At 53.0% G+C, this 23,529-nt stretch overlaps 1 protein-coding gene across 2 annotated transcripts in view; it reads left to right on the forward strand.

The window, feature by feature from the left end:
• Window positions 1-13,897: 13,897 nt before the first annotated feature.
• Window positions 13,898-23,529, forward strand: part of SHC3 (SHC adaptor protein 3) — a 105,695-nt gene continuing 96,063 nt past the window's right edge. For both annotated transcript variants that reach the window (XM_055310933.1, XM_055310934.1), the window contains exon 1: window positions 13,898-14,369. In XM_055310933.1, the coding sequence (XP_055166908.1) occupies window positions 13,929-14,369 (441 nt within the window). In that variant the 5' untranslated portion in view covers window positions 13,898-13,928. The remainder of the gene's footprint in view (window positions 14,370-23,529) is intronic.

Genomic DNA, 23,529 nt, shown 5'->3' on the forward strand with positions numbered 1-23,529 from the left:
CTGAGGCCCAGGCCCAGGCCTGGAGAGGGGGGTTCAGCGGTGCTCTGAGGCCCAGGCCCAGGCCCAGGGCTGGAGAGCGGAGTTCAGCGGTGCTCTGAGGCCCAGGCCCAGGCCTGGAGAGGGGGTTCAGCGGTGCTCTGAGGCCCAGGCCCAGGCCCACCTAGAGAGGGGGGTTCAGCAGTGCTCTGAGGCCCAGGCCCAGGCCTGGAGAGGGGGGTTCAGCGGTGCTCTGAGGCCCAGGCCCAGGCCCACCTGGAGAGGGGGGTTCAGCAGTGCTTTGAGGCCCAGGCCCAGGCCTGGAGAGGGGGGTACAGCAGTGCTCTGGGGCCCAGGCCCAGGCCCACCTGGAGAGGGGGGTTCAGCAGTGCTCTGAGGCCCAGGCCCAGGCCCACCTGGAGAGAGGTGTTCAGCGGTGCTCTGAGGCCCAGGCCCAGGCCCACCTAGAGAGGGGGGTTCAGCAGTGCTCTGAGGCCCAGGCCCAGGCCTGGAGAGGGGGGTTCAGCGGTGCTCTGAGGCCCAGGCCCAGGCCCACCTGGAGAGGGGGGTTCAGCAGTGCTTTGAGGCCCAGGCCCAGGCCTGGAGAGGGGGGTACAGCAGTGCTCTGGGGCCCAGGCCCAGGCCCACCTGGAGAGGGGGGTTCAGCAGTGCTCTGAGGCCCAGGCCCAGGCCCACCTGGAGAGGGGGGTTCAACGGTGCTCTGAGGCCCAGGCCCAGGCCCACCTGGAGAGAGGTGTTCAGCGGTGCTCTGAGGCCCAGGCCCAGGCCCACCTGGAGAGAGGTGTTCAGCGGTGCTCTGAGGCCCAGGCCCAGGCCCACCTGGAGAGTGGGGTTCAGCAGTGCTCTGAGGCCCAGGCCCAGGCCCACCCAGAGAGGGGTGTTCAGCAGTGCTCTGAGGCCCAGGCCCACCTGGAGAGGGGGGTTCAGCAGTGCTCTGAGGCCCAGGCCCAGGCTGGGAGAGGGGGGTTCAGCGGTGCTCTGACGCCCAGGCCCAGGCCCAGGCCTGGAGAGGGGGGTTCAGCAGTGCTCTGAGGCCCAGGCCCACCTGGAGAGGGGGGTTCAGCAGTGCTCTGAGGCCCAGGCCCAGGCTGGGAGAGGGGGGTTCAGCGGTGCTCTGACGCCCAGGCCCAGGCCCACCTGGAGAGGGGGGTTCAGCAGTGCTCTGAGGCCCAGGCCCAGGCTGGGAGAGGGGGGTTCAGCGGTGCTCTGACGCCCAGGCCCAGGCCCAGGCCTGGAGAGGGGGGTTCAGCAGTGCTCTGAGGCCCAGGCCCACCTGGAGAGGGGGGTTCAGCAGTGCTCTGAGGCCCAGGCCCAGGCTGGGAGAGGGGGGTTCAGCGGTGCTCTGACGCCCAGGCCCAGGCCCAGGCCTGGAGAGGGGGGTTCAGCAGTGCTCTGAGGCCCAGGCCCACCTGGAGAGGGGGGTTCAGCAGTGCTCTGAGGCCCAGGCCCAGGCTGGGAGAGGGGGGTTCAGCGGTGCTCTGACGCCCAGGCCCAGGTCCAGGCCTGGAGAGGGGGGTTCAGCAGTGCTCTGAGGCCCAGGCCCTGGCCCACCTGGAGAGGGGGGTTCAGCAGTGCTCTGAGGCCCAGGCCCAGGCCCACCCAGAGAGGGGTGTTCAGCAGTGCTCTGAGGCCCAGGCCCAGGCCTGGAGAGGGGGGTTCAGCAGTGCTCTGAGGCCCAGGCCCACCCAGAGAGGGGTGTTCAGCAGTGCTCTGAGGCCCAGGCCCACCTGGAGAGGGGGGTTCAGCAGTGCTCTGAGGCCCAGGCCCAGGCTGGGAGAGGGGGGTTTAGCGGTGCTCTGACGCCCAGGCCCAGCCCCAGGCCTTGAGAGGGGGGTTCAGTGGTGCTCTGAGGCCCAGGCCCACTCCTGGGGAGGGACCACCGGGGCTCGGCTCTTGGTCTCCAAGCAGGTTAGGAGAAGCTCCCAGGGTTGTGGTGGCTCCCGTTACCTCTTGCAGGGACTTCACCACTTCTGGCACCCTTGCTGTCCCCGTCTCTGGCTGTGGGGGCCCGGCTCTCACTTTGTTCAGGTCTCAAGCCACAGGAGTCAGCTCCTTCACCGTGGAGTCGGGCTGCACCTTGCTGTGAGCGGCCGCAGGGCCGGGAACCTTCACCGGCCCTTCCTCCCGCCTGGCCTTCTCCAGAGACTTCCCGACCAGCGCACACTCCTTCTTGGTCGCATAAAGCTTGTCAACGAGTTGGCACTTCTCCTCGATCTGCTCAGCCAGAGTTTCCATGAGCCACCTCTCATGTCTTCTGTAAAGCCGACTTCTAAGGGCCCGGATGAGCCGGAGCGTCAAGAAGAGACCCGTCAAGACGCCGAAGATGGGCAGACACGCCTCGGTCTCCCGCCGGAGGCTGTGGAACGGGAGCCGTCGACACAGGGCCCTGGGCAGCAGCTACACCACCACCTGGCCCAGCTGCCCGAGGAGCAGGCCCACGCCACGCTCCGCGGAGGACGGCGGCCCCTCCACGGCACCACCCCACACAGGGTCCGCCCGGTCACCATGGGGCCCCCTGCCACCACACAGCCCACGGAACCCCCAACATTCCACCCGGAACCCAGCCGGCAACGGGCTCGCTCATAGGTCAGTCACCTGGTGGGTGGTGGGTGGCGATCTACAAATAAAATGTGCCCCTCCCGTTACTCTGGGATGGCCGTTCTTCGTCACCTCCTTGTCTATGTTTTTGTATCAATTTAAAATTAAAATATAGTGAAGATGCCAAACTTAAGTGTATGACTTGACAAATTTTTGAAATGTATCACCCCCTACATTTTCCAAAAACTCTTTCAATGTACAAACTATACTCGTCAACACAGAACGTAGCCCGCTAACATTTCAATTGGAGTGCGACCAGCCTGGGCACAGGCAGCCTGTTTTTTGTTTGTTTTTGTTTTTAGTGTTAGAGGTAGAGTTCAGTGACTCATCAGTTGTATATAACATCCAATGCTCATCACATCACATGCTCTCCTTACTGCCCATCACCCTGTTACTCCATCCCCCACCCACCTTCCCTCCAGCGACCCTGTTTGTTTCCTAGAGTTAAGAGTCTCTCATGATTTGCCTCCCTCTCAGTTCATTTTGTTTTATTTTTCTTTCCTTTCCCCTATGTTTGTCTGTTTTGTCTCTTAAACTCCACATGAGTGAAATCATACAAATGTCTTTCTCTGACCGACTTATTTCACTTAGCATTATACTCTCTACTTCTATCCAACATCATTGTAAAAGGCAAGATTTCATCCTTTTTGATGGCTGAGTGATGTTCCACTGTAGGTATACAACACATCTTCTTTATCCATCCATCTGTTGATGGACACCTGGGCTCTTTCCATGATTTGGTTATTGAGGACATTGACTGGCAGCCTGTTTTAATGTCGATGAAATACCTCTAGTTTGCGTTGGCTGAACATCCTGGTGAGGCAAATCACAATTTGCACTTTGATAGCTATTTCTTGCTCAGAGTAATGTTTTTGAGATCCACATGTTTTTATTCAAATGAGCAGTTCATCTTGTTTTATTTTATTTTATTTTATTTTATTTTAATTTTTTTATTTATGATAGTCACACACACAGAGAGAGAGAGAGAGGCAGAGACACAGGCAGAGGGAGAAGCAGGCTCCATGCACCGGGAGCCCGACGTGGGATTCGATCCCGGGTCTCCAGGATCGCGCCCTGGGCCAAAGGCAGGCGCCAAACCGCTGCGCCACCCAGGGATCCCTCATCTTGTTTTTTAAGGCTGAGTAATTTGTCCTTGTAAGAATATATCACAAGATATCCATTCTCTTAATAATGAACATTTGGGTTCATTCAAGTATTCTATATGAATGAATATACTGTCAATACTTATGCTCATGTCTTTTTTTTTAATAAATCAATTTTTTTTCATTTGCCCCAGGTGAAGAATATCTGGGGGTAGAAGTAGTGGTGGAAATATGCTAAATTCTCTTTCATTTTGAAACTGAGTACTTGAGGTATAACTTATGTCATCCATCCATGTCCTTAGTACACATTCTTTGATTCTTTTCTTTGTACAGAATTGTGTCTCAGTCACAATCTCATCTTGGGACAATTCTGCTGCCATGGAAAGATCCCTCCATCTTTCCAGCATTGGTTCCATTTGACACAGTCTGCCCATCTGTCTTTGAGATACGTCCATCACTTCAATTCCAGAGCGACACACTCTGCTGTGTTTATAGTTGTGTGTTTCTGTTGTTGTTGTTGTTGTTGTTGTTGTTGTTGTGTGTACTCCTCTGGCCCCACTGGCCTTTCCTTCTATGTCTCCTATGCTGGTTTCTGTTTTTCTCCCAATCCTTCCAGCATCAGTTTTCACCCAGGATTTAGTCATGGAACCACTTTCCTTCCTTAGCATCTCATCGCCTTTCTAATCTCATCGGTGTGGTGGCTTTAACATCAAACCGTCCTAATTTGTACGATCATTCATCCTTTCCATACAGCCCAGACTCACACCCGCCCAGCTGCCTCCACGGCATCTCCATGGAGCATCTGTTGTGCCAGAACCCAACTAGACGTCCCCTCGAACCTGTTGTCCCTCATGTCTCCCTTCCTGTGACACAGCTCCATCCTGACAGGGCAGCACTGAGGTCACCCAGGAGCTGCTCCTCACTCACTGGAGCTTCAGAAACTCTGGATGGTGACACCAGCCCTCTGTGGGGTGATAAATCTATCAGAGGATTCTCGAGTCTGAGACCCCTGGATGGATGTAGTGTGGCCGCTGGTGGCTTTGCTTCTCAGCCTTGAAACCATGGAGGCCATCTTGGGTTCTAGCTGTCTTCATATCAATGTCCCTGTATCATCACTGAGTCTCCACATGAAGAAGTAATACATAGAATTCATATGCGTAAATATTGAACCAACATAGGCTGTATGAGTTGTCAGTATATCTAATTGTGTAATTGGATACAAATCTAATTTGTACAAAACATAAGACATAATGCATCCATGTGAAAGAGCAATAATACATATAATTAATATATGAATATACAAATATAGGCTATATATTTATCTGTAAATCATAATGCATATCTGCATGAAGGGAACAGTATCTATAATTAGCATAATCAATATTATACCAATATAGGTCATATATATTAATGTATATGTTTACACATATATAATTATGTGTAAATCATAATGAATAATGTAGTAGATAATATGTAAATAATGACATAACATAATGTAACTAATATCATACATAATTTTTATATGCTAAAATATTTTTGAAAATGATTAAGAGGGTAAACATTTGTAATATAGTGAAACCCATGCAGAGCTTGGCAGAAAAAAAATCTAAATTAAAAATAGCCCAAACTGGGTGGCTCAAGGAAGTATCTGCCTTAGGCTCGGGTCATAATCCCAGAGTCCTGGGATTGAGTCCCACATGGGGCTCCCTGGTCAGCAGAGGGATTGCTCTGCTCATCCCACTTGTGCTCTCGCTCTTAAATAAATAAAGAAATAAAATCCTTAAAAAAATAGCCAAAACAATCATGTGAGCCCCAAAAGATGAGTCTGAGGTTCCAAGCGGAGCCTCTGAGGGAAAGGCATGAGCAAGCTCTGCTGAGGCTCAGGTACACAAGCTGATCACCGCCATCAAGGTCTGGGCATATCTCACCACTTAGGTTCAGAGCCAATCAGTCAATTGAAGGCAAAAGTCTGGCACCCTCTCCACCAACCTAGACCCAAAGCCTCGAGGAGCCATTTGCAAAACAGTAAAACCCAAAGCTGGTGCGGCTGCCATGAACCTGGTGTGCTCCTACTGATCGCTGCCGGCAGTGAAACCCCATAGGGAACCTCAAGGAAGCCACTTGGCAGACAAGAGCTCAGAAGTCTGTATTTCCTTGTGGTTTCTACTGGGAAACCATTCAGTGAAACAAAAGAAGCCGTATGTCCAAAGGCTTCCATCATGGCACTGTTTACAACATTCGTATACTAGAAACAATCAAAGTGTCCATGGATAGGGGAGCCTGAGGAAATGACATTTTCTCGACTCCACAGAACATTATTCAGCCATGAAATGCATTTGTGAAGATCATATGATAAAATGAGATGTCTCTAAAAATATCCTTTTGAGGAAGAGTGAGCACAAATTGGTTTCCATGTAAACCTTGACATGCATTTGGTCAAGGAATTGATGGGAATACAGAATCCACTAAAATTTTTCTGAATGAATTAATCCTTCAGGAAAAGCTACAATTTATTCTACAAGTGAAGTAAGGATCTCACATATTTTAATCCAGCAACTGTCTCTGGCCCGCCGTGGCCTCCCAGACATTCCTTTGAGTGCTGGTCCTAGCCTGGCAGCTCTCTCCCTCTTTCTCCCCACCCCCCAGCCTCGCCCCCCTGGACTCCTCTCTTTGAAGCAAGAACTGGTTTGCTTCCTGCAGGGTCTGTTCTCAGAGTGCACAAAAGTCCTTCCCCTTCCTGCTCCATCTTCCCCACCCGGGCTAGCACATCCACAGCTTTCCCACAGTTTACTTCTTCCCCTCTCTGTGTGCACAGTAGATACCGGCCCCTCTTACCTTGGCAATAATAAAAACCCCTCATGCTAGCCCTGCCTGGCACTTGTGGTTTGCTGCCCGGTCACCATGGCAACGGTACAAGAAGGTGGTAGTTGTGTCTCGTTCTCCTTCCACAGAGGGGAACTAAGCAGGGGCGGGACTAGAATAAGGATTCCCCTGTCTCCTTGTGTGATTGTGCTTATAGGGTGCTGGGGTCAGGCTGGCTGTGTGTGAATTCCTGCTTGGCCACCCACTAGCCGGGTCACCTTGTAAAGTCACTCAACCTCCCCTGGCTTCAGTGTCCTCCTCACCTGTACAATGGGTACGACCTACAGGATGGGGCCATCGAGATTGGACGGGCCTACATATAGGGCTCTCAGCCCAAGGCCTGCGCGGCAAGGAGCGGGGCAGTGGGATCACTGAGGATGCAGGTTGAGTGGCTCTCACCCCATTGCTCACATGGTTGTGGGCGGCTGGAGGGGCCTGGATGGAGGGACAACATCTGGGCCTTAGAAGTAAGGAAACAGCACTTGTGGAGAGGTGCTGACACCTCTTGTGGAGAGCTTTCGGGTAGCCAGCCCCATGCAGGCCTGCCCCTGGGATAGGACTTGGGGAACTGTCCGTAGTGCTGAACTGTTGGGTTCAACCGTTTCGGCACCAGGTTTCCATTGTCAGGGGACTTGTTACAGAGTCATCTTGTCCCACGAACCTTCCTACACTCAGAATTTGAGGGTGCACACCTTGGGATCCCTGCAGAGAGCACATCTGCCACCTCAGGCTCCCCCGCCCCCCCAGGCCTGGCGCCCGACCCTTCTACTAGTTCTACGTGTGGCTCGTGTTTTTTCCTGTCGGAATGTCCCCTCTCTCATTCTGTCTCTCCCGGGTGTCCAGCTATCCACCCCTTCCCACGCTGTCGTCAGCAATAAACTTCTGTTCCCAGCCTCCTCACAGGATGGCCCCAACCTCTGGCTTTCATGAAGTTGAACCCACCCCTTCCCCACCCTCTGGTGTGGTTGCTCCCTTTCTCCACCTATGCCTAAGGGCCATCTCCATGGACCTCCTGCTCCCTTCCACTTCCCTGGGATGTGCATCCCCAAGAATCCAGGCTGCCACCTCCCCAGGTCCTCAAGACCACTGGGCCTGCATGTGGTCCTCCTTCAGTGGCCATTTCCATCTCTGTCCTTCCTTGCTCCAGCCTACTGCCTGTCTCTGTTAGCCTGCCTTCCTCTTGCCCTCCCTCCCCCACCTGCACCTTTGATGAGTCTCCATCTAATGATTCACTTTCTTCCCAGCTCATATGCAGCAGATGGACACAGAGAAAAGCAGCCCTTTGCCCCGAGGGATGCCGCAGAGTCATGGGGCAGGGGGCACATATGCCTGCAGCAACCTTCCTGTTCCTTGTGGTTGGGAGCGTCCCCTGTTCCCCTCTGCAGGCATTAACCATTCCTCCTCAACTCAAATTCCTTATTGAAACAGACCCTTCTCACTTTTTAAGTACAAACTTTGCTTTCATGTTGCAGAGAAAATCAGGTGTAACATCCAAATCAAGCATAACTCTGGCCCAGCTCCTCTTGCCCTGCCCAGCTCACCCTCCATCACTCATCACTGCCAGGCTCCTGCACCTCTGGCTTCCCATGGGTTTGGCCAATAGAGGGCACCTACAGGAGATGGGAGAGCAGGAGACAGGGACAGGGCATTTCTTACCCGCTCCCTCCCATCACTGGTTCTGCCTTTCCATCGGCTCTCCCTGGTGGTCCCTCCTCCAAAATTCCAGCTGGAATTGCACTGGCTCCAGAGACTGGATTGTCCTCCATCAGCCTCAAAGGTGGGAATGGCTTCTGTAAGAACTCTTAGTGAGATAGTAAGGTAGAAGTCAGGAATCCCTGGTGTGCCACCGTCCTTGGGACTCCCTCAACCCCATCTCTGGAAAGGTCTGTCTACCCAGATCTCGTCCTTAGGATACCTGTCTCCTACTCAACCCCGATGATCGATGATCAGCTCTCCAGTTCCTCTGTCTCCACCTGCTCCAGGGTGACAGTTCTGTTCTCCCTCCTGCCCTCCCCCTTCCCTGGGTCTCCACCTCTCCCATCCTGCTCTCCCCCCAAATACAACCCTCTTTCTTCTGTCACCCACTCTACATTCGCTGCTCTGCCTCCAGCCATGGCCTCAGATCTTCCCTTGCATTTCACTCCACCTTCTGGAAAGCATTTTATTTTTATCCATTTCCTCATCTTTTATGTGGTTGGCACCATTCTGTGACCTAAGCAGTTTCCTCTCTGCTCTCCTTGTTGAAGTGTCATGGTTCTCAGTACATACCTGACTCAAGCTCTCTGAATTGGGTGAGGTTGTGGCCATAAACGTGGATTTGAAGTCAGGCAGACCGGCCGGTTCCTAACCCTGTGTGGCCCAGGCGCACATCATAAACCCTCTGATTCCCGGTTTCTCTGTGTGCAGAATGGGATGTGAATGCTACCTCACAGGCCACAGAAGCTGACGGGCATAACAGGTTACATGGCTCGGCATGGGATGCTCTACGGAATTACAATTGCTGCTAGTGCTCTTGTTCATATGTTGAAACCTAGGCCCCAATGTGATGGTGTGAGGAAGCGAGACCTTTGGGAGGTGAGTAGGTCCTGAGGGCCCGCCCAGGTATGGGATTAGTACCCTTATAAGAGGACTCCCCAGAGCCTACTTGCCCATCAGCCACCTCTGAGGACACCTGAGAAGACAGCCGCCGAGGAACCAGGAGGGGCTTTCTCCAGACACCAGTCTGCTGGAGACTTGGTCTTGGACTCCCATCCTCCAGAACTGGGAAGAATAAATGTTTATTGTTAAAGTTGCCTGGTCTATACATTTTGTGACAGCAGCCGAACTAAGACACTGGGTGTCCATCCAACCAGGCTTCCCCAGGTGCCTCCAAATCCTGGTCATTTTTTCTCAGCTCCCATCCTGGAAGCCTGGGCATGTCCTTGGGATCCTTCCTTGTCCCTCTTCTTCCCTGAGTGTTCACCCATCATCAAAGAGTGCAATGTCCCCTGCATGCCAATAATCTTCAACTTCCACTCCTAAGCACGGGGCAGCTCTCTGTGGATGCATCCAGAACCCAGCCCTCACCTTCCTTCCTCCACCTGTGCTCTGCATCCCGATGGATGAGACTTGATCAGCCTCACTGTCCCAGTCAGAAGCGTGGCCTTTGCTCTGCATCTTGTTCCCTGTGTGGACTCCTCCAGAGCATCTTCCTCCCTGCCTCTGGGGGCGGGTGGTCTCTACGGCTCACCCCTTCAGGAGCTCAGCTACAGGGGTGCTTAGGCTGAGGATGCTGAGTGAGGATGAAAGAGGATGAGTGAGGATGAGTGAGGATGGAGGGAGCCAGGACGGAGCTCTGCAGGGCCACCTCTCCCTCTGCTCCATCCTGTGGCCTTCCCTGCTTACCACGGAAAAGCTGGCATCCAAATTCTATGTCAGCCCTGCCTCCAGACAAGCCAAGCTGCTCACCTGCCCTCACCCAACCTCGACATGCAGATTGTTTAACCTTCTCACTGTATCTGGAGCTCGTCCCCTCCTGTCCAGCCTACCACCGCTGCCTTCCTTCAAGATCCCATCATGTTTTGCTTGTACTGATATCTGCTATCCTCTCAACTCCCCAGAGCACCCCACATTACTGCTCGAGGAGTCCACATAAAATACAAACCTGACCGCACTGCGCAGTCTCATTCCCTGGGCATTGAGAGGGAGACATGGGTTATTCCTACACCCTCCAGGTCCGGCCATCTTAGCAGCCTGGCCTTCCAACATTGCCCCAACCTAGCCATCTACATGGGGTTCTGGAAACGCTGAGTCGTGCAGGCCTTGGGCTGCTCCCCACACAGCCTCTCTTGCTGAAGTGTCTGTTCACCTCCATGTACCTGGAAGATCCCAGAAACCCCTCAGAACTCAGCTTCCCAGTCACCCTCACTGAGGTCACCCCTGACATCCCACTGCCAAGCTCAGCAGACTCCCTTCTGCAGGGGTTTTATGTCCTACTCATATTTAAATTGTTGCATAGCATACTGGGCTTTGATGTGAATGTCAGATTATCTGCCTCTGGGGGTAGAATGAAACCTTCCCACCGTCCCCAGGGCTCAGCTCATGACCCAGAGCAGCCTCTGGAAGCAGGAAGAGATAGGGAGAGATGTTGTCCCCTAGAAACTCCAGAAGGAACGCACTGCCACCAGCCCTTGACTCCATCCCTGGCGATCTACGATCTACGTCAGACTTCTGCCTGCAGCACTGGCGGGTAATACAGCTGGGGCATTTTAAACCACTGATCTGGTGATGATGACATCAATGGAAAACCAATACACTTTTAAATTAATAGGTTTAAAAAGAGAAACCACAATATTCTGCAAAGGCTACTGTCGACTACGACCCCAGGCATCCTGAAGGCTGATTGTATAGTGGCTTCCTTCCCTGTTTCCTTCTGTGCCACCGGACTGTGAACACTTTGTGTGTCCTCCATCTCCCCATGCTTTCAGCCTGACAGTGCCTAAAACATGCAGGACCGGCTGGGTGAGGGCCCTGGACACAGCAGGGCTTGGGTTTCTGGCTGGGTTTGCAGCTTTTTTCTCGTTGCCCCTTGCAGTCATCTTCCCACGAAATGAGGGCTTAGGCTTCTATTGCATCCCTGGAATATTAACTACCCTCTTTGATGGCAGATCTTCTCACATGCAGTAAATTTCTATTACTATGATTATTTTAAAATAGCCAATTTTCCTCCACTTGGCTCATCATAACAAAATGAATAAAAATCTCCTGTTGGCTAAAGGGTTAACTGGGTAGCTTTGGATTTTTTTTTCCTCCTCCTTGGAGACTCAGAACGTGCACGCATGTTCGGTGATCCTTTCACAAAAAGAATCAAGGGCGAGATGCCTAAGGTTTGAATGTGCGTTTGCTGTACATTCATGATAAATGCTGAACCGAATGGCACATTCATGGTTGCTTCTTGCTTGTAAATGAACTGCTGAATGAAAGTTTTGGGGGCACAGCTCACCTCCGACAGAGGCAGTCCTGGTCACCCTGGGAGCTGACCAACGGTTCTTGAATTTTCTTGAGAAACTAGTTTTTCCGCTCTCCATGACAATGGTGCCTTCCTCCATGCATTTTGTAATCAGGCTGGCTTTTTTTTTTTTTTTTTTTTCCCACACTGCCGTTGGAATAAAGATCCCGCCTTTGATTGAAATGGAATCTTCCACTATTGAGCAAGCCTTCTTCAATGAGTCATCGGGGCGGCTGCTCATTGGCTGAGGCCGCCAGAGCCAGGGGATTGCCTGGCACCGGCTGCAGGGCCCGGCTTCATTCACAGAATCGCTGGCTCGCTGCTAGCCCTTCCATTCACACAAACAGCCTCTCATTCACATTTTGCTGTTTTTGTCTGCTTCTAATGAAGAGCGGGGTTTGGGAATGATAGGGCATTTTTTTGGCTTCAGATTTGGGGGGGGCTGTGCTAACCATCACCATCGTCGATGGGGTGTGTACTTGCTGTTGCTAAGCGAGCAAGGGGAAAGGCAGGAATGAGAGCCTGCGGCTGCTCCGCCAGGCCTGAGCCCAGGGAGGGGAGCGGCTGCGGGCCTGCGCCCCTGCATCCCGGCGGGCGGGCCTTACCTGCCTGCCGGGAGCCGCCCTCCCTTCACCTGGTCCATAGAGCTCCGAGGGGCTGGGTGCCCCATGTGGCACATGCCTAGCCGTGGGTGTGGGAAGGCAGGGTGCTAGAGGTAAATTCATCTGCTTGCACAGAGTTGCCTGGCAATTCGCACAGGGAGGTTTGTCTGTGTCAGGTGGGATATCTCCACGCGGGGCGAGACCAGCGGAGCCTGGGGCGTCAGGGCTTAGAGGGCTCGAGTCTCCGTGGACCTTCTGGGGGCCGCCAACGCCCCGTTCTCCTAACTGAGAGGAAGGAGGCCTGCGCCTGTCCCTTGCAGCCGAGTCTGACTCCTGAAACGGATTTGCTGTGTAACCAGAGCAGCTGCATTTTTTTTTCTTCCTTAATGCAGGGCAGCAAAGCAGCAACAGAAGGGACATTGAAATGTATTTGTAGCGTTTGGTAGGCATCTTTCCAGACCTTGAGCACATTCATTTGGGATAAAGCCTCAAGCCCAGCCCCCTTTTTGGAATGGATTTCTGGAGCCGGCTGCCATTCCTCAGAGAAGTCCTCTTCTTTTTTGGAAGTAGGTTTTCAACCTAACCCCAACTGAGAAAGGCTGTTGTCCTTAGCAGGGAACACATCCTCACTGGCTCTGTGCAGATCTTTCTGTCTTTCTTTTTCCTTTTTCTTCCTTCCTTCCTTCCTTTTTTTTTTTTTTTTTTTTCCTTTTCGGAGGAACTGCATTGCCACAAAGACACTTGTCATGGCTGCTCTGTTGACTTGAAAAGAGAAAAGAAAAACCCAGGAAACTGGTATTTTATGTTCACCTGGGAGTAAATACTCTTTTCTTTGCTGGTTTTGTTTTTCTTTGTGGGTTTTTTTGTTGTTGTTGTTGTTGTTTTTAATTTTTAATTTTTGGCTATTTACCAATTTCTGCTGCTTTCCAAATCAGGATTCATGAGGATCCGCGGAAGATCTTATTCTTAAAATGCCTTCGTCACATTTTTAAGGCACGGCTGTCAGACACCTAGGGGCTCCCGGGAGGGCTGAACCGGGGGGGACGGGAGGCCCTAGCGCAGAGGAGGGGGTTGCAGAAAGTCCATCTGACCGTCCGAAGGGCCTGGACTCACCTGTGTCACAGTGCTGAGTGGGGGGGATGGGGAGGCGCGCAGCCAGAGGTTGGAAGGAAATGTCTGGGAAGGTAGGAAAGGCAGTTTGAGAATTGATTGGCTCTGGTGTGCTGTCCGTGGGTGTCGGTATTTTTTTTCCTCTTTCTTTCTTTCTTTCTTTCTTTCTTTCTTTCTTTCTTTCTTTCTTTCTTTCTTTCTTTCTTTCTTTCTTCTTTTTCTTTCTTTCTTTTTCTTTCTTTCCTCCGTGCGTGTGTGTGTGTGTGTGTGAGTGTGCGAGCGTGTGCGCTACAGGAAGTGCTCTGCAGTGCTCCCCGGGCCTTTGTTGAGAAGGGTCTCCTCGGAGTGAGTCACGCTCGCGCAGCGCGCAGCCCGGGCCGGGCGCTCCCCTTCGGAGGCGATGCCCGGAGCGGCGCCCGCGTGCCACCCTCGGCGGAGCGCGGGGCCGGGGCTGCGCGGCCGGGGCTGCGCGGGCCGCTAGCGGGCAGGCGGCGCGGCGGTGCCCGGGTCCCGCGGTGCCCCGCCGCGGCCCCCGCGGCCCCCGCCGGCCCGCCCCCGCCCCCGCCCCCGCCCCCGCCGTCCCCGCCGTCCCCGTCCCCGTCCCCGTCCCCCCGGGGCCGCGCTCGCCCCTGCAGCGCCCGGGCGGATGCGGCCGGCCCACGGAGGGGCATGCTGCCACGCACCAAGTACAACCGCTTCAGGAACGACTCGGTGACCTCGGTCGACGACCTTCTGCACAACCTGTCGGTGAGCGGCGGCGGCAAGGTCTCGGCGGCGCGCGCGGCCCCGGCGGCGGCCCCCTACCTGGTGTCCGGAGACGCGCTGCGCAGGGCGCCCGACGATGGGCCGGGCAGCCTGGGCCACCTGCTCCACAAGGTGTCCCACCTGAAACTCTCCAGCTCGGGCCTCCGCGGGCGCTCGGCGGCCAGGGCGCGGGCGGGCGCGCGGCTCTCGGGCAGCTGCAGCGCGCCCAGCCTGGCCGCCCCGGACGGCCCCGGCGCCCCGGCCATGCGCGCCGCCAGGAAGGGCCGGCCCGGCGACCCGCCGCCGCCGCGCGCCCCGCACGCCAGCGACCAGGTGCTGGGGGCCGGAGTCACCTACGTCGTCAAGGTGGGTGCGGGCGCGGGCGCGGGCCGGGAGGGGCGCGGGCCGGGAGGGGCGCGGGCCGGGAGGGGCGCCGCGGAGGCCGGGGGCGCACGGCGCGGGGAGGCTGACGCCCTGGGGTCCCGCGCTCCGGCCGGGCCTGCCTTCTCCTGGGCTGCACCGCTGCGGCCGCTCGCGGGGCCGAGGGTGGGGGAGGTGGGGGGGTGGGGGACCCCTCTGGGCACGGGCCCCTGTCCCCGGGAAGTGGGCATCAGGCCGATGCCGGGAACACGCTCGGGAGAGCCGGACAGCCCTGCCCCGACAAATGCAGGCAGTGTCACTACTTCTGCTGTGTCTGCCCCAAGAGGCAGGGTGGGCGGCTTCGGTTCCGCAGCTCCCAGCAGGTGCAGGCCAAATGCTGGCTTGCTTTATGTAAGTGGGGGGGCACTTTCTTACCCAGCAAGGTTTTCTTGGGCGCCTGCCTTTCCTTCCAGACCTAAGGCTTTGGGTTCAGGGCATCACAGCAGAATTGGGGACTGTTTTTCCCTGAGGCTGTAGCCTTCCATTTAAATAGGCTAAAAGGGGCTGAATATGGGCCTGGAGCTGCCGGCTGCAAAGCAGATTTTTTTTCCTCCAACACAAAGAATTATACAGTCGTGCCCAATAGGGTCCATACGATTCCTCCCTTATACAAATATTTTGTGGTGTTTCAAGAGCCAGGACCCAGCACCCATCCACCGGCCTTCCACATGCTCCTGTCCTGCCTGTTGGACAGAGGTGGGCTGTCGCTGTGCCTTGTGGCCGGGCAGATGTCCACCTGACAGGGGGAAGGGGTGGAAGCTGCATGATTTGTCAGGTCTCTCCAAGGCATGGCTATTTGTTTAAAAAGAAATGACACACACACACACACACACACACACACACACACACACACAATCTCCACGCTGTTGCTCAAGCACTCCGAGAAGCCTGCAGAACATCTAGCCTCCACATATTGGCTACAGACTCAGGTTAGAAATTCAACAGACACATCCCCAGGTAAAATGTTGTATCTTGGCAGTTTGGGCACCAAAATATTCAAGGAAGCACTTAACTGTGGATTATCTTGAACTGTCTAAACACTCCTGACAAAGGGATGTGATCCTTCGTGTTAAAAATGGGGCCTCTCATCCTTCGGAGGCTGTTTTCTCATGGGTTCTTCATCTCACCTTCTGAAAATGGATTAATTTATTTTATAGAAGGGATGCAGCTCAGCATAAAATATGCACGTCTGCCTGAGTTTATTATAGAAGAAAGTGAATATTCTTCCTGTAGTCTGTCTTTACATTATATAACCAGGAGCCAAACCAGAAAGAATTAAAAAAACAAAACAAAACCACAAAACCAAACCAAACCAAAAAAACCTTGACAACTTTGAGGTGAAACTGTGACACTGGAGTGTATTACTTATAGTGTGCTAATATAATTGCTATCTCAAAAAAAAAAAAAAAAACCACCAGAAAAAGAGCCTACGTTTAAAATAGACTTTGGCAAAGCTCTCTATGCCTGTCATGTTGAGCATAGGAGGTAGTTTTCAAATGGAGGGAGAATTCTCAAACTTATGCCTTTAAAGTTTTTCTTAAAAAAAAAAAATCATTCCCTTGGCTTAGGCCTTTGCTCTTGCTTTCTGAAGAAGGCAGACATGCAGTTCCAAAGGTCAGTTGTGATTGAATTCGGACAAGCATAGCCAAGCAGGCCAGAGCTGTGGGCCATCCCGCCGACGTGAGGTTCTGAACCGCAGGAGCAGCAGAGCTCACCCGGGCGGAAGCTGGGGGTCCCCGAGCCCCTGGGTTTGGGGGCCACTTAACTGGGCCTCAGATGTATGGTGGCAGCACGTTAGGGGCACGTAGCGAGCCCGGCTAGCGCTGGGTGCCGTGGCCTGGTTCACACTTGGCCGTGGAGGGTGGTTGTGAACACAAGCTCAGGTGTCCCCGGAGAAGTTTGGAAGCACGCAACCAGGGGAGATCAGATGCTATAGACTGTGTCTTGTGCCCATGCTCCATTCACGTCATCACGTGGCCCTCTGTTGGTGCATGTTTCCGCGTGGCCCGTGTGGAGTTGAACATCATGGGCTCATTTTCTTGAAAAATCGCATCTAAAACAAAAACAAGGAAAAACAAAACAAAACCAAAAAACAAACCTTCTTGCACTGATCTGTGAATAGTTTTATCAGTATCTTGGTTTTAAAAGATCTCTGGTAGAGAGAAAGAGAGAGAGAGAGGATATGTTGATTACATGACTGTACATCAGTCAATCTACAGGCTCAGGGTTGGGGGAAGAACTCATTATTCTCTTGGATTTAAATTTATTTCTAAGTTGAGGAACCCCCACCTCCCACCCCAATGTTTTCCTATTTCCTGGAAACTTCATATGCTCTATGATTATAGGTTATCCCCCTCGTAGCAGTACCTGCTAGGGCACTATACAAGATTTGTTATTCAAAAATATTTCAATGCCATCTGCTTACATGGGAGTGGAAACTGTGAAGTGCGGGAGTCTGGTGAGGTTTGCTCACCTAGGAGACATCAGACTCTGTGAACAGCAGGTTGTAATCCTAATTAATGAAGGATATGAAATTTAAAGACGGAGAAGGCTCCTGAGCAACAGGAGGATTCAGAGCTCAGTGTGTCTGATTTGTCCTGGGTGCTGTCAGCGAGGCTGCTGCTGCCACAGCACCAGGGCTTCGGGCTCCCCCCACGCAGCTTCCAGGTCTGCAATGGTCTGGATGTCCAGACCCTCCAAGGGTCGCAGGGTTCTTGTCTCGCTGAGTCGAAGAGTGAATCCCACAGACACCAAAGGTGAAGTGAACGTTTATTAAGTGCAGGTGAGAACAGAAAGGAGCGAAAGTGACCGGCGTCCTGAATGGGTGGCCCCAGAGGGCTTTTAGGGACAGTCTTTTATAGAACACTGACCAAGGCACTTAAATCTTCTTGAGGTCACTACTGATTACTTCTCCTTTGGAGTTTGGGTAGGTGCAGTGGTCAGTTTGTAGTTTTCATGAGAATAACTCGTCTATGACATTTAGGACAAAGGAGGGGGTCTCCTTATGTTCCCTCGGCTCTGGTTTTGCACGCACCTCTGCATTTCTCCACATCGGGGATCTCTCAGAGCCCGGTCCCAAGCTCCCTACCCAGCCCTGCCTGCCCCTTACTCATGGGGCCTGCCTGACTGCAGAGAATGATGAATATTCTCATGATGATTCCATCTCAAAACCACATTTGGACATGGAAGGCCCATTGAAATTGTATTGATTATGCAGCTGCCCACCTTGAAATTCTCTTCCTGAAAGTCCAAGCCGGCTGCACCCGAGTGCCCGTGGAGGCCGCCACCAGTCCTCAGTGGGGCCTGAGCGCGATGTGGGGGTGCTCCATGCACAGGCCTGCAGAGGGGGTGGCTTGGGAAGGAGAGACAGGCATGGACGGGTCGGGGGTCTGTTCATAGGAGAGCCGCTGGCCGAGGTAGGAGAGCCGTCTGCAGACCGGCAGGCCCTTGAAATTTCAGCCCTGACCACCCCCCGCCCAGGCCACGCCATAGGTGGAGATACTGGGCGCCGCTGGCCCCCCGGGTCCCCAGAAGAAGGGCTCTTCCTTATAGCATGTGACACCGGCAAAGAGGTGACCACATTTAGGATCCGCCCCCAGGGCCCATGGCAAGAACAAGGAGCCGAGCCGGGAGCAGTGCCCTCGGATGCTCACTGCTCACCCTCTGCGCACAGATTGCCGGCCGCTCTTGCCCACAGGCTGGGGGCTCTAACTGTCGGAGAGCTACAGACTTTTCACCTCAGATGCCTACTGTTCTTTTGGAACGAGGCCTTGTGTTTACAAGAACTCTTTTTAAGACTATTTTGTTCCTCCCATTTGTGAATCTGGTGATATTTAGGGTGGTATAAATTATTCGCTTTATTTATAAATGTTCTATTGTTCCTAATAGATGGTCTTTATACACTGCACTTACTGTAACACTTATTCAAAATTGGTTTTTTTTTTCCACTTGCCTCAGTGTCTGTAAACATACCCTAAATCTTCTGTATCTTAGCGCTGTGCTCCTGTGATACTGTGAGCAAAGGTCATCGCAAACTTATCTCAAGTATAGCCAGGATACGTTATCATGGTGGGATTTTCTTTTTTAAAGATTTTATTTATTTGTTCATGAGGGACACAGAGAGAGGCAGAGACATAGGCAGTGGGAGAAGCAGGCTCCCTGTGGGGAGCCCGATGTGGGACTTGATCCCAGGACCCCCCAGATCATGCCCTGAGCTAAAGGCAGATGCTCAACTGCTGAGCCACCCAGGCGTCCCATCATGGTGGGATTGGTTGAATTTTGTTTTAGTTCTAGATGAACAAAATTCTGCTTTGATGTGAAGTAGAACTTTGAAAGTTGGTTTTTCAAAAAAAATCATTGAAAAATCTCATCATAGGGTGGCTTACATGTAAATATTATCCAAATGGTTTGGAAAACAGTTTAAGAAATTCTTTTGAGATTAATGGGCAAAATTATTAGTTTAATCTGGGAAATGTATTATCTCTCTTTTTATGTGACACAAAATAGCAAATGTGTTAAATGTGTGTATACCAGATAGCACACTCACCACACACACATGCACACGTACATACACAGCACACATAGCGATACATATGCACATGCACACACGTATGCACACATTGCACAGGTAGATGTGTGATGACTTTGCGCAGAGATGACTTTTCTTTCTTGTTAGAAAATACTAGATGTCATATTTCCAGAAATACCTGATTATCTCATTCATTTTTTTCATATTTGTGTTTGAGAGAAAATAATTCTGGGAAAGATAAGCAATTGATCACACTTTAATCCTATAAAGCACAGAATTCTTTCTTCTCTACTTCCCCACTGTGTTTTATCATTGAGTTTACGTCTTATTGATGAGGAATGCATAAAAAATGTTATTTAAACAAAGTCCCATAACAGAGAATGTGGGCGGACAGTGAACGTGCAAACCCACGTTAGAGGCTCGCTTTCCAGCCAATAGGTTCATCTTGAAGGGTGTGCTTGGATGTGGTGACTTGGTGCAGAGATGCGGCCCAGCAAGGTGGCCTGGCTGGGTCCCAAACACCAGACGCCAACCATCCTCAGTCCCCTTGGAGTGCAGGGCTCCAGAGGTCAGCCTCTCTGGACCTTCCCATGCCTGTGTGGGAAGCAGAGGGTGTGTTGTGCCCTGTGGAGGCCTGACAGGTGACAGTAGCTGCACCTGCCCTCATACCTCTGCAGAGTGCGGGCCATGCTGCTCTGGGTCAGGTGTCTGCAGGCTGGTTGCGGCCAGGGTGTTTGGTGGGTTCAGAGGAAGTATGGTGAGGGCCCAGCATTTTAAATGAAAATCGTCAAGGACCAATGAAGTCAAATAGAATTATTGAATTCAGAACAGAGATGGTTTCAGATGACCCGGAAAGAAATGGCCGGTCGTGCGCATTTCCTGAGTAAAGAACAGAAGTAAAAATTTGAATTTTAGCATAAAAAAGTAATTTAGCGTCTGCGGTGGATAAGAGATGTCTTTAAGGTGGGGGCACCGAGCACGAGGATGGCCCTCTGCATGGATGGCGTGCTGCCCACGGTGGGCGTAAATGCTCAACAGGCCTCACATGTAGCTCGGGTCCCATAAATGCACAGGTACCGATGTTGAGTGGGGGTCAGAGCCCCACAGAGCATTCTGTGCCTAGTGGTTTCACCTGCCACCCTCCACCACCCTGGGGCTGGGACAGCGGTGTTTGGATGTGCTGGCTGTGCCTCCCAGCCCAAGGACTGATACAGCCCACGCGAAGAAGTATTTCTTATAACCCTAGTTTTTTTTTTTTTTTTAAAGGGTCTGAAATGCTTGTTGAATTTTTTCAAGGGCTTTTTCAGCATCTAGTGAGAGAAATAGGTATTTTTCACCCTTTTCTGTTAATGCGAGGAATCATTTATCTTTGTAACACACGTGTCTTGTCTTCTTGCGTGGACACTCCCTGCTGCTGGCCTTTGCGGATGGCAACCTGTCTGACTCCTCGTCAGGAGACACAGATGCCCATGGGTCTGACCCCTTCTCTTGTCGCCCCCCACCCCAGGGTACCAGACTTAAAGCCACAGGAAACACCTTGTTCCCCCCCCCCCCCCCGAAACAGCCACATCTCTGGCCTTGGCTCGCATTCTCCCCACCTGTGCCCCAGGCTCTATGCTTTTGTTTGCCTTGGTGTTCATCACTTCCATCCCTAGCAGGTGCCTCCTGCTGCCCCCCACCCCCAGAACCCAAGACAAATCAGATGGCCCTGCTCCCTAGGAAGTCAGCCACCCCTTGGTGGGGGTTTCTGTGTGCACTAAGGCCTGGAACTGTGGGGAAGGTGGTTGCCCTATGCTTCCCAAGACCCCCCGGGGGCACAGCCTCAGGGGCGGAGGGTGGGGTGGGGGGCGAGGTGGCTGAGGGGCACTGGGGAACATGACAGAGCTAAAGGGACTGGTCAAGGGGGTGACCTGGGGCCCCCTTACATGCACTCGGCTGTTAAGAATGTAATTCCAGAGAGGCACATTTTGGACTCTCTTCTATTAAAAAAAAATTGCCGGATAATTATTCTTTCTGTGAACAGGCGTGTGTGCCTGGCCCACCCAGAGTCCTCACAGGCTGTTCCGTAGATGGGAAGCATGATTAGCAGACCCACGAGTTCTCTTTAAAGCTAATTACGGGAGGGTTTCGGCAAGAGAATTGGCTTTAATGAGAGCCGTAAGTGGTCATTATGAAGTTAAATATTGTGTAGCCAGATTTCACCAGGACACTTCCACATGGAAAGCTGAACTCACGAACATTTCCCCTTGCCCCTGGCTCCAAGTAAAGCATCAGACTTATGAAAAAGAGAGAGTGAGGGGGGGATAGTGGATTCAGGAAGCGTTTTGAGGGCTCTCTCAGTCCCCCATGGAGGGGATCATAGGTTGCGAAGGAGGTTCAAAACAGGAGGTCCTGTTTTCCCAAAAGGAGTGCACGATCCTATTGAGCAGAAGATGCTCCATTTGAAGCAAACACACAGTTTGATGTTCAGAAAGGTTCTGGCGGTGTTGGGAGGGTGAAGTGGGCCTGGAGCATGCGGCGAGGCATCACAGAGGCCAGGGGGTGTCCAGGTCCTGGGAGGCTGTCCCCATCCCTGTGGGCAGGAGGTGGCTGACGATGCTCCAGGCAGGAGGGTCAAGACAGAAAACCCACTGGAGGTGGGATTGGGCTGGGCATCTTCCTGGGGGTGAGGACAATGGGCTACCTGGACCAGCCCAGGTCAGAGGGATGTGAGATGTCAGCCGCCATGTGTCGGTGGCTCAGGCTGCAGCCCTTCCTTGTTGGGATGCTCCCCACGTACTGGAGGGGCCGGTGTGGGGTGCTGTCCCCTGGTGGACTTTGCAGGCGGATCTCCTTCCCTACCAGGCGAGGTCGGCTAGGGTATGAGTCCCCTCCTCCTTTTCTCTGAGCTCTGAGACAGAGTCGCCTGACCTCAATATTTCTCAGCTTCTCTGATCTGCTCACACCCCAGTCCGGAGACTCCACTCCCTCTTCTTCCCACAGGAGGAACTCGGTGCAATTGCAGTGTGGCCTTGGGTTGGCGTATATCCTATTTTTAGAGTTTTGTCCCATCCTGAGGGTGATCTGGGCCTTAGTTCATAAGCCCACATGACCCAGGGTGAGCTTATGTTTGCCTGAGATACAGGGAAGTGGGGTAGGGTGTCCCTGCGGCTGGTTCCTGGTGATCTTCAGGCTGCACTATGAATGATTTTTAGAATTACACTTCTGTTGTTAAAAGGCTCCATGCAGACTGGCCTCTGCCACCCACGCTCCACCCCACCACTGGACACTGGTACTATAGGCCACTGGACTCCTGTGGGCCTCCAGCCTCGGCCTCTGCCACCAGGGCTCAGAACTGCAAGTGAGAAGCTAGTGGAATCGGCCCTGGAGATTATGCTCCTGTCGGGCAAAGCGAATGTCCCGTAACAGACGGGGGATGGGGTGGAGTGGGTGTGAGTTCTGGTGCGTCCCCCTGCCCCAACCCGTGCGGCAGCATGCGGCCACTTAAAGCAGAGAAGAAGAGTCCTTCTGAGATGGACAGAAAGAGATGTTTATGAGGTACAGTCAGTCGGGGAGAGGGCGGATGCAGCGCTGGGTGTCCTAGATGCCCATTCTTGTGACGGAGACCAGAGCAGATGTACCTGCAGGCACCAGGGCCCAAGCCACTGACAGGCTCCGTGCCAAAGATCAGCAAGGGCACAGGGACCCAGCAGCACCCACCAGTAGGAGCCCAGGTTGCGCACAAAGTGCTCCTTGAAGCCACAGCAGAATAAGCGACTGGATCAAGTGCCCGTGGAACAGTCAATGAGATAGACCGTATCTGGGGCTGTGGAAGGCATCCAAGCAAACCTGAAATGATCGAAATCCAGAATGGATTCAAATCAGAAATTCATGAAGAAAGGCAACAGGAGAGTCTCCAAACACTTGGAAATTAGGCAGCATGACTATAAATAACAAAGGACAAAGGAGACATTTCAGAGGAAATTTAAAAATACACAGAACTGAATGAAAATGAAGGCACCACGTATCAAAGTATGTGGGACGCGCTAGAGCAGAGCGGGGGGTGGGGGCGCTTACGGCACCAGATGCCTGCAGTGGAAAAGAGGACGTTTCTCCCACCAAGAGCCAAGACGCGACAAAACGAGAACAAAATACACAGAAAGAAGGCAGCGGGAAGGAGGTCGCAAAGGTAAAGGCAGAAATCAATGAAATGAAAAACAGAAAATCAATAGGAAAAGAAAATCAATGACATGGATAAATGCAGCAAGACGGACAGGGATGAAAAGGGAGAAGACAGAGATCGGTGCCGGCAGGAGTGGGACGAGGGCTTGTCCCGCAGGTCCCCCATGGCTCCCGGCCCCGAGCTCAGCCTCTCCAGCCCAGGCGCAGCCCACGGAATGCTTCCTCAGGGCGAGGAGAGTGGGGCCGGCTCCGTGCAAAGGGCCTGTGGTGCAGGGTGTGCTCCAGCACAGCAGAAGCCCGAGGCTGAGAGCAGGGCCCAGATCAGCTTAGTTTGGGGGGAAGGATGGATGAAGAAAACCAATGCTCAAGGGGAGAGATGGCATTTTCTGAGACCAAGCAGCTAGTTCCGGGTCAGAG

Source organism: Nyctereutes procyonoides, unplaced genomic scaffold (genome assembly GCF_905146905.1).
Source record: "Nyctereutes procyonoides isolate TBG_1078 unplaced genomic scaffold, NYPRO_anot_genome, whole genome shotgun sequence".
In the NCBI taxonomy this organism is placed as follows: Eukaryota; Metazoa; Chordata; class Mammalia; order Carnivora; family Canidae; genus Nyctereutes; species Nyctereutes procyonoides.